The sequence below is a fragment of the Eleutherodactylus coqui genome, chromosome 6, assembly GCF_035609145.1.
Source record: "Eleutherodactylus coqui strain aEleCoq1 chromosome 6, aEleCoq1.hap1, whole genome shotgun sequence".
NCBI classification, from domain to species: Eukaryota; Metazoa; Chordata; class Amphibia; order Anura; family Eleutherodactylidae; genus Eleutherodactylus; species Eleutherodactylus coqui.
In genome coordinates this window covers 189,408,377-189,419,359 of record NC_089842.1, presented here as the reverse complement: position 1 = coordinate 189,419,359, position 10,983 = coordinate 189,408,377, and the positions used below count along the sequence as shown (strand labels likewise).

Genomic DNA, 10,983 nt, shown 5'->3' with positions numbered 1-10,983 from the left:
GATTCTGACGTGTCATTTAAACAGAGTAACTCCATTAAAGTTTTGCATATCCAAGCGAGTCTAAAAATAGACTGATAGAATTTGTGTATATTGATTAAAAGTGACAAAATTGGGAACGTTTTTGAAAGTCATTTTTTCACATTTTCAATATCTCAAATATGTGCAAACATACTGTACAAGTTTTAACATTTGCGTGACTGAGAGGGGGACTCCCTGCAGCCCCCCCCCCCCCCCCCCCGATGACAGCTCCAGGTTCTTTGCTCCATGCTGGCCGTTCCCAGAGGTAGCTGTCGCGTCCTCAGCCTGCAGGGCTTTAATCCCCAATGGAAGCATGCTTTTACGTCCCTGGGGATTAAAGCCCACTAAAGCAGGATGTAAAAGGCAATAGGGTGGTCACTAATGGGTTAAATATGAGAAATCTCATTTTATAGAAAAAAAAAACTCTACAAAGTTTAATTTTAAAAGAAAACTTTTTTTATTATTTAGAAATGCAGTTATATACATAGAACAATTAAAATTAAATTACTTTGTACAAATATTAAAATATTATCTTCAGCTCCACAGCAATGTCCAGGGTGACAGTCAGAGCAGAGGGAATAAAGCTGTGACTTATTTATAACGTATCATTCTGGCACCAGAGATGTTAACGAGCCCCGTACAGGCGCATGCAGCGCCCCATGCTATGTGACACAGGGTAACTGCGCCGCTGCATGTAACACTTGGTAGAGAAGACAGACAACCATTCCAATAGTCATCTGTCAAACACTTCCCATGTGATGTCCAGGGCTGTAACCTTATTTCTAAACACTCTAAATAGTGGGTAGAAACTGAGATCACCTGATATGAGGGTAATGTTCACCACCCCAACAAAAAAAACAAAAATGAAAATATGAAGACTCCGCGAGTTAAAGCAAAGCCTTGGTTACAGTTGCAGAGGAGTCTGCTAAAAGTTTATTTACAAGTCTCTTGAATGACTGTGCAAGTCGCAGAACCTGATCCCAAGTATATTGCACATCTGATTGTGGGAAATAGGTCTAATGATAAAGGGGCGAATGCGGCGCAAGAAATACCAGCTTGTCATCTACTGGCAGCCAACTCTACACTTGCCCATTCATTCAGCAGAAGGACTTTGAGATGAGAGGCAATATGGGATCTAGCGGCGTGCCACAAGCAGGTCCCGAATACACATGTGAGCGCCACAGTTGTCACTGGCAGTCAAGGGTACATCTAAGGTTGCATTATGATGGCTGTAAAGGTGCGGCACATTTTGCACCATAAATGAAATTGGATTTTTGGGAAACCTCAGTTTTAGGCCGCCTGTCCACAGGTGTTGTGTTTTACCGCGGCGGATTTCCGCCGTGAGAGAAAACTAAAGTCATCATTATGATAGGTTCATCGTGGAAAATCGTGGCATGCCGCAATTTTTTAATATAAGTGTGGAAAACCGCAGCGGATTTCTGCTCGTGTGAATCAGGCTGTGCTTTCCATAATAATCCTATGGAAAGGGTTTCATGCGTTACCTGCGGGCGGATTATCGCCGTGGATAACACAATAAAATATTTCCCAGGGCAGGAGACCTTAAGCGCATTTAATCCAGCTCTTGGCATCAGTTTCTTTCTATTATGACAGATTCCGGCCTCAGCCACATGAGTGGGAGCATCACCACTTACTAGTTGCAGTTGTCTGACATTAAGGGCTCACACACGGCCGTACCCATGACTTGCATGGAGAAGTTCATGTACCACCCATATGCCTCCAGATAGTTTTTTTTACTGTTTGATGCTGTATTAATCTGACAAAGAATAAAATTGACATTTTCCTTCAGATGCCATATTTTTGATAATACGGAGCTTTAGAACTGCATGCTTCATTCATGGTATATGTTCTGTATTTAGTAGTGCCAAAGACCGGCTGCCCTTTATGGGAAAGGCTTTTCTACCTAAAAGTCCCGATCACATGTCCTATAGATACATGGCATACGGAGCTGTACCATCACATGTACATAAAGCCTCGGGGCATGTATTCTGAAGACCCCTGAGAGAGCTATAAGCACTGCAGATTAGAGGCTTTAGGATAATTCAAATCTATCCCAATGTGCTGTCCTTTACTTTAGTACTGCGAAATAATAGGCTGTGCAGTCATTGACTTCTCCACAGCGGAAGGCATCTTTATGAAGCAAAGCAGATGACAGGCCTTTTTAATAAGCATTTCTTGCTGCCAATTCACTTCGTAATTTTTATTTTTTGCCTTAAATAAAGAGAGTGGCGCTGCAGCACAAATGTATCTGGATTCCACACAGTATCGTCTCTGAACAGTCAATTTTATATTTGTGAAATAATGGTAAAAAATAAAAAGGAAGAGGCCCCAAAAGCATAAAACACACATGAACACGCTAACATAGGCACACCCATACAAGCCCGCCCGCATACATGTGTATGGGACATTAGTCTTATGTAGTAAATGATACACACACTCCTGCAAGACTCCAATCTCCCTTCTCGGTCCCTCCTTTACAGATCTGGGCACCCTCAGCAGTCCCTATAGTCTACAGCATCTAGTTCACCTCAATGAATCTTCTGGCTGCCTCCATACACAAGACAGGGACATTGTGTGCTTAAAGCATTAACCTTCCGAACAAGTTTTCCTGCATAATATCCTATTACACCCTCCATTACTGTTCAGTCACTTCTTACCTGACCTCATCCCATTTCCAATTTGGCCTTTCCTGTATAACACATGGCCTCCTTAGGCTGCTGTGTTACTGATTTCATGCACCAGGGCTTCAGCTTTCAAGGCAAATGGGGAGTCTAATAGACCACCCATATTCATCTGTAATATATGCTATACTCCTTAGTCAGAACACCTATTATTATTTAAAAGGAGAAGTATACTTCAGGCATTTAAAGACTTTTAGGCCTTCCTCACACAGAAGTTTGCAGAAACGCAGCATTTTTCAGCAGCGCTGGCAGGCGTTATGCCAGTGTTTTGAGGGCACAATGCTGTGATTGGTGCATCCAGCACTGGCTGTGATTGGCTGAACCGGCTGTCACTCAGCCAGCTCAGCCAATCAGAGCAATCTCTTGCTGGGATATTTCAATCCCAGTCACTAGCAATAGAGGCTTTCCTGGCTTGACAAGTGACCTGCAGCCTGCATGGAACTACAGAGAACACATTCATTTCAACGGGCGACGCTAGAACATGCATCGCAGTCAAAGTGCAGTGTTGAAGACTCTGCGTTTTAGCGCTTGTGTGAACAGCCCCATTGAAATGAATAGGAGCGTTGTACAGCGATAAACGATGTACAAAAACGTCTGTGTGAGGGAGGCTTTACCAATAGAAAAAAAATATAGGCAGCAATTGGAATCTAAACATGATGCTACTATAGAGTATATAGCCAAAACACACCTTGTGTATTAATATACTGTAAGACGAAGCCGCTCCAGAATCTGTATCCAGAGCATCGTAGTTTTTGGACAAAATTAGATATTTGTTGAGCTTAAATTGCACACCTAACTTGGTTTTTAGTCAATAGATTATCTGGATGCACCAGTGAAACAGGTCATTGGTGCGCTCCCTTAAAAATGAAAAAAGTGAGATATTCCAAGGTACTTCCCCTTTAAAACTACATTAAACTATGCAATGCACAGCTTTATGGCAGAAAGGGTCAACCCAGGGGTGTAACTATAGGGCATGCATTTGCACCCGGGCCCAGGAGCCTTAAGAGGCTCATAAGGACTCTTCTCCATATAGGGAGCCCAGTACTATGAATAAAATATAAGTTACGGGCCCTGTTACAGGATTTGCAATGTGGCCCAGAGCTTAGAGTTACGCCTCTGGGTCAACCATACAGGAAATCCCTAATGTACACAAGTTGATGGGTGTTGCTGGGGTAGAGGCACAGTGTCGAAAAACCCAGACAGTCTGACAAGGTGAACAAAGTAGGTCTATATAGTATCAAATATAATGAATGGTACGAAATGCAATCGGCTCATTGGGCATATAGGACCCCCTCAGTGATGAAGAGGGATCCGTGCCGCTCTGAACAAGAATATTGCACTGGACATTTTTGAATGTTGCCTACTGCATTAATGGATTTGTTTAGCGCCAGCCTGAGACAAAAAGGTCCTTTTTATTAGGGACCATACGGTATATATGCTGTAGATAGGAGTGTATGCTTACAGAAGCCAAGGGTATTCTGTGCGAGTGCTGAAACCACTGGGAAGGCCAAGAGGCATTCTATGTTGTAGGGATAAGTGCCAGGTAATGTACGATCCAGCCCCTATCACAGGGGTATTCCTATATCTGTAATATAGCCTATAGTATTATACATACATATGAAATATAATTGTACACCTCTGCAAGCAAGGCCCAGACTATCTGCTCCCAGCGCTCTGCAGGGGAGAAACAAAAAGGTCTGCGCTCAGATGGTGAGGTGGGGGGGGGGGGAGGCACAAATTGTCAGCTCCAGAGCCCCTGTGCATACAGAAAGCGCAGAGCAGGAAGATTGTAGAGATCCTGCAAGGCGGAGTTGGACGTCAGAGGTATTCAAGCTTCTTTTAGCAGAGGGATATCTGGAGAGAAAAAAAAAATTTTACATTTAAAAGCAAACTAATACACTAGAGAAGGCGAAGAAGGAGGTCAGAGAGAACGCCATTAGACAAAAGGCAGCAGCGTTCAGGAATGTTCTTACATCCTGTATTTATATATATCTCTCCACATGAGAACGCAGGTGCTTACATTCATGTGTTGTGGCTGTGCAGCAGGTCCACATGTTGTCCCGCGCCGGAACTTTTTTTTTTTTTGCATAGGCCCCCCGTTCAGCGCAGGACAAACCCAAGGGATGTGTTGAAATTTAAAAAAAAAAATTTTACTTACCCGAATCCCCAGTCTGCAACTTCTTTTCCTCCAAGATGGCCTCCGGGATCTTCGCCCACGATGCACCGCGGGTCTTCTCCCATGGTGCACCGTGGGCTCTGTGCAGTCCATTGCCGATTCCAGCCTCTGATTGGCTGGAATTGGCACACGTGACGGGGCGGAGCTACGCGATGACGCGTAGAAGGGGGCGGAGCCAGAACGCTGCTCGTGCCCGGACCGACCAGAAGGGAGAAGACCCTTCTGCGCAAGCGCGTCTAATCGGGCGATTAGACGCTGAAATTAGACGGCACCATGGAGACGGGGACGCCAGCACAGGGAAGGTGAGTATATAACTTCTGTATGGCTCATATTTAATGCACGATGTATATTACAAAGTGCATTAATATGGCCATACAGAAGTGTATAACCCCACTTGCTTTCGCGGGACAACCCCTTTAAGCTCATCGTCATGTAATGCTACTTCCTTCCACAGTGCATTAGGTTTCTTCTGCGCAGCCAAAGACCCACACTATAGCACATGAACATACCTGGGGTGCGGACGGTCATTGCATTTGGTATCCTACAGCTATAAGGGCCTGTTCACACCTAAATCCACATCAAAGACTACACTGTAAAAGAAGCTCATTCCAAATTCATCTCCTAAAATGCCATCTGTGCCCCTTGAGATACAGGCACAGCCCTATGCAGCCCGCCAGCACTGGAAGCCTCACACACAATGATGCAGACTACTGAAAATGCAAGTTTTCTGATGCAAATTTCTGCAGAAAGCTGTTTTGCATGCTTTAAACCACATTTCTGATGTTTTATACACATTTTAAGGTGTCAGAAAAGGGGTGTGGCCTAAATCAAACGCGGGGCACAAAATCTGGCATCAACTAAGCCATCTAATAGGTGGTATACAGTTAGTCTAAAGATGCCCCAGATTACTCATGTAGCGATCGCCGTGATGAATCTGGTGCATTTTAAAACTTAAGGCCCTTCTACACACAACGATTATCACTCAAAATTCGCTTAAGCGCCATCTTTTGAACGATAATAGTGTGCAAATGTGCACCCATTGTGCACTTTTTTGTCCATCGCCGACTTAATGACCGCATGAAATCCTAGTCTCTCAGAACGATGAGATAAGACGGACCGCACGCTGTGTTCTTCGTGGGCAGCGCTGATAGCATTCTTTAACAGCTGTTAACAGCCACTGTCCCGCTGGAGAACAATAGTGATGTATTTAGAGAACAGACCAGCCGCTGTTCTCTAAATACATGAAATGAAGTATTAAAGGGCTGGTTTAGCCCATTAGTACCTATGCAAAATAAATCACTCAAAACTGTCCGTTTCTGAGGAATTTTGAGCGGTCACCTGTGTGTAAATGCATCTTACGTTTGAAGTATTAGACAGAATTAGTAAATCTGCCTTAATGTGCTAGAAGTGCTGCCACAAGATTTCCGAATACTCTTACCACGTACAGAACGTCCTTCCTGTTGATTTTTAGTTCCAACTTCCTGAGCCAATTACTAAACAGCTTTATAGTAAATGCAGCCCTGGGGTACAGCATGAAACTCCCAGCACAATTCTAGGATGAAAGGACAAGAGTTGGTCTGTTTAGGACCTGTTTTATTACAAAATGCAATACCTTACGTGGAGAGCTGCCCCCAGTGGTTGCTGCGTGGAGCCCAAAGGGTTTCTCTCAAGTCAGATTTTAACCATCATGCAGAAACTCCCAAGTGCAGCCGAGTCCCATGGTCAATGCAGTGGGGTGGTCCCACTGAAGTGAATGTAGCAGTGGTGGACATGCACAGCCATCCCCTGCATTCACTTTGACACTGGGCTGCGGCTGCGTCTCTGCACGACAGCTTTTACAACCCCATATGTTTATGCAAGGGGATGTAGAGCTCCATCAGAAAATAGGAGCTCCAACTGCTACCACAATATACATTAAAGGGGTTGTCCATTTTTTTCTCTCCTAAAAACAAGGGGTCTCGTTCAAGAAAATAAACAGTCAGACTCTCCTCTCCCGGCTGTGTACTACGCCGCTGCTCCAGATGTTCCCCCTGTAGGTTTACAGGCTGCAGCAGCCCATTTACGGGACCTTACAGGTGGCTGCAGCTAATGACAGAGCTTAGTGATCCATGACTAAACTGTCATTGATTGCCTGTTGCATTCCTTACACAGGTTACTGCAGCCGGTAAACACAGAGGACCAAGCAGTGTAGGGAGTAGAGTATAAGTCTGTCTGTTATCTTCTTATACAGGGAACAACCCTTTTAAAAAGAACCTGTTACCACATGACCCCTAAAACCCTAAAACTGACTTCACTGGCCAATCTAATGCTCTCTCTTTTCTTAATAAGCCCATGTACCTCCACAATTAGATCCCAAAGTTATCCAGTACTGTACACAAATTAGCAGAAGCCTCACGCTGATCCATGAGCTGCTGAGTAACCACGCTGCTCCTCTCTTGATAGACAAGGTTTCCTGTATAATGCAACAAGCTGTCCATCACGAAATGATGTGTGGTTAGCTTGGTAGCTCGTGAATCGGCATGACTCTTCTTGGCCGATGCATCCAGGATCACCCCGCTGGAGCCAATGACTGGCTGGGTGATGATATGGTACATTTATAGTGCAAGTACTAGATAATTCATCTTAAGCCATTCCCTAATCGTAGTGATTTGTAATGGCAGGAGTTCTCTACTTCTGACTGGTTGACACAGTGCTGTTGTGCCCCATTGATTGGCATGCTCCATGTGGCACTGTATGATGGTAGCAATCAAGGTTCTGGTTGTTAAGTCCACACAGCGCAGGAAACAAGAACAGCGATTTTCTTAAAGTTTGTGAGGTGGAACTACTCACCATCTGTGTATTCCTCAGAGGACAGGGACAGGAGACTCTGCACATCACCGCTTTCTAACTCTGCTCCTTCACGGCCTAATGTCCTGCTCTCTGCTCCGGCTGCCCAATGTGAAGTAGGCTGGTGGACCAGCACAGTCTCTGAGCGTTGGGTGCTGCCTGCTGGGTATTGGGAAGTATCTGCCGTAGTTTGGCCTGTGCCATGAATACTCCCCATAGACTGTCCCCTGGTGTCGGAGCGAGACACCTCCTGCTGTATATCCTGATCCTCTCCAGGTCCTTCAGATAATACTATCTGTACACGAGAGCTGGCAGAGGGGATGCAGTTCCCTGCACTGCCGTACACCGCCTCTTCATAGGAGGGAAGGGCTACTTGCACACCATCCACCATGATAGATACTGGTTCCCCTGGCACACATGCATCACGCCTGCAAGAGAGAAAACATTGTTTCAGAGGAAGAAAAATTTTGTATGTAATCAATCTGCATCAACCAATATTTTGTTGTATGCTTAAAAGGCTACAAAAGCTTTTGGGGAGGGGTGGGAGGTGTAATTTCCCCCTCCTCCAAACACACTTGAATGCATGCATTTAGCATTTTTGCTCTCTTCTGAATTTTATCAGCTAATTTATGACCACAATAAAAGAACAGCTTTATAATGTTCATAAATTAGCTGCTAAGAATATGTAGAAGAGAGATCAGAGGAAACTGGTCCAGCCTCACTGACAGATCTATTGAGACGAGACCTCATCCAGTTGGTTTCACCTGAGATTCTTGGGTGCAACTTGCATCAGAAACTGCACGGACCCCCATCTATGTGCTGTCCCATCTTCACACAGGGGACAATGCATGCCCTATTCTCATCCACGATCTGAACCAAAATAGGACAGGACGTGTTTTTTTACATATAGACTGTTCCATGTAAAAACAAAATGCACCCATGTGAATAGCCTGATGGGCTATAATGGGTCCATGTGCTGTCTGTAAACTAGACCGCACATGGGCATAACATACAGCCAGCTGCATTAGGCCTTTAACTACTATTGCCATTTACAGGGATTTGTGAAATACACACTTTTTAAAAAAAATTAAACTGTACTGCAAAAATGATTGTCAGCTCAAAAGTATATGCGTTAAAAATAAAAAAAAATAAAAATAAAAATCTGCTTCTATGGAAGCTGGGGCGGTGGGAAAAAATAAAAAAATAAGGGGAGGGAGGGAGAACTTTGCTGTGTACAGTGCTGTGAAAAGATTACTGCAGTGTATTTTTTTGCCGTTACGCCACTCATGTAAATGGCTGAGAAACTGGCTAAAGCTTGTGACTCGATAGCAGATATTCTTCATTCATGCGATTTTTAGCTACAAATCGGCCAAGCGCAAAAAACACATACGATTGTCCAAATAAGGCCTAAGGGCTCCCACACACTTGCGTTTGCATTTTTTGTAACGTGATTGTCAATGGGACTTTCTAATGTTAAAAACGCAACGCAACAAAAACGCAAGTTGCGTCGCGTTGCGTTTTTAATAGTGATGAGCGAGCATACTCGCTAAGGGCAGTTGCTCGATCGAGCACTGTCCTTAGCGAGTACCTGCCCGCTAGGGAGCAAAGATTCGGCTGCCGGCGGCGGGCAAGGAGCTGCGGGGGATTGCGGGGAGGAACGGAGGGGAGATCTCCCTCTCCCTCTCTCCCCCTGCTGACTGCCGCAACTCACCTGTCACCTGCGCCGGCAGCCGAACCTTTTCTCCCGAGCGGGCAGATACTCGCTAAGGACAATGCTCGATCGAGCATTGACAATCGTGTTACCAAAAAACGCAAGTGTGTGGGAGCCCTTAGTCTGAGTGAACCGGAATAGAACACACAAAAACTTGACCATGCGAATTTATCCTGACCCCGGTTTGATCTGCGTTGCCTCATCCATTTCAATGAGGCTGACTGAAATAGCCGAGTATAAGCGGCCAACCATCATTGACAACACCATTGAAAATGAATAGGGTGGCACCGCGCATGCGCCGCTATATCCAATTTCCTCACTGGGGGTGCAATGATCTCAGTGAGGGAGGCAAGCAAAGCCCACCAATTAAACGTTTATTACCAATCCTGTGAATCCTGATACTACCCCTTTAAGAGTTTTGGACGAGGACTGGTATTAATAAAGGCTCTTAAAAAAGAAAGTTGGGGGGGGGGGGGGGGGCAGCTTAATAGTAAACATGCAGAGTATAGAATTTGTTCCCTCTACTTCATAAGTAGGCAGAACATGCCATGAAAATTAATGTTCCCATGAAGTGTTTTCCTTGACTGAATTGGCTAGTGATATTAGGCTTGATTCATACTTGTGCTACAGTATATAGTTCTATAGAATACAAATGAGAGTGCCCCTAAACATACTCCTTATAACAATATTCGCCACTAAAAGCATTTAGAAAAATTGAACACATCCCTATTTACTGCACTTACAACCTTTATTTGGCACCCCCTACTGTTTATTCAGCATAGGTCCCTGCCCTTCTTTCCAGTGAGGTTATCCAAGGGGACACTCAATTGCAGTCAGGCAGTCCCCCCTCTATGGATGTTTGGGTGCAATCATTCTTCAGCCTCTTCTGGAACTGTTTACTCAGCTCCCTCACTGCCGAGGAATCCGGGGATACTAAAGATAGGTTTTTCTTTTTTATGGTTTTGTTTTTATCAGAAATATGGGAAAGGGGTGCGCTTAAACTTTTCTATTACATTTTTTTTCTATTAAAAGTTTGTTCCTCTTCCCCCTTTATTTTAGTCCACACGGGGGACTTGAACTTGAGACCCTTTGATTGCTCATGCAGTATAATGCAATACTATAGTATTACATTATACTGTGATCTGACAGGCATTCTATCAATCCACACTTCAGAAAGCTCCAGGCTGCCATGGCAACCCAACAGCAGCTTACAAGGGGGGCCTGTTTGAAACCACCGAACTCTAAATCAGGGGATTTAAATGCTGCTGTCAGAATTGAAAGCGGCATTTAAAAGGGTTAACAGCTGTTGCAGGCAGGTGTCAGCTGTAACAGCCGGCAGGGCAGCTGTACAGAGTGAAACTGCTCCTAATCCCTTCTCCATATAAACCCCAAATGCACAGGATGTAAATTTACGTCCTTGTCATTAAGGGGTTAACAAGGGAGCCGGCTAGGGGGAGGAGCTGAGAAGTAACCCATCAGTTTACTCTGACTGACACAAGTTGCTAAGCTTCAGGCCTCCAGTCTCCAGGGACTTGGAAAACAATGCTAGCAAA

The 10,983-nt window shown here is 44.7% G+C and overlaps 1 protein-coding gene across 1 annotated transcript in view; it reads right to left on the bottom strand.

The window, feature by feature from the left end:
* Window positions 1-451: 451 nt before the first annotated feature.
* The window catches only part of SUSD6 (sushi domain containing 6), a 50,792-nt gene continuing 40,260 nt past the window's right edge, over window positions 452-10,983 (bottom strand). The window contains exons 5-6 of the mRNA XM_066608496.1: window positions 7,723-8,147; window positions 452-4,571 (exon numbers count right to left, since the gene is read on the bottom strand). Of these exons, the coding sequence (XP_066464593.1) occupies window positions 4,546-4,571; window positions 7,723-8,147 (451 nt within the window). The 3' untranslated portion in view covers window positions 452-4,545. The remainder of the gene's footprint in view (window positions 4,572-7,722; window positions 8,148-10,983) is intronic.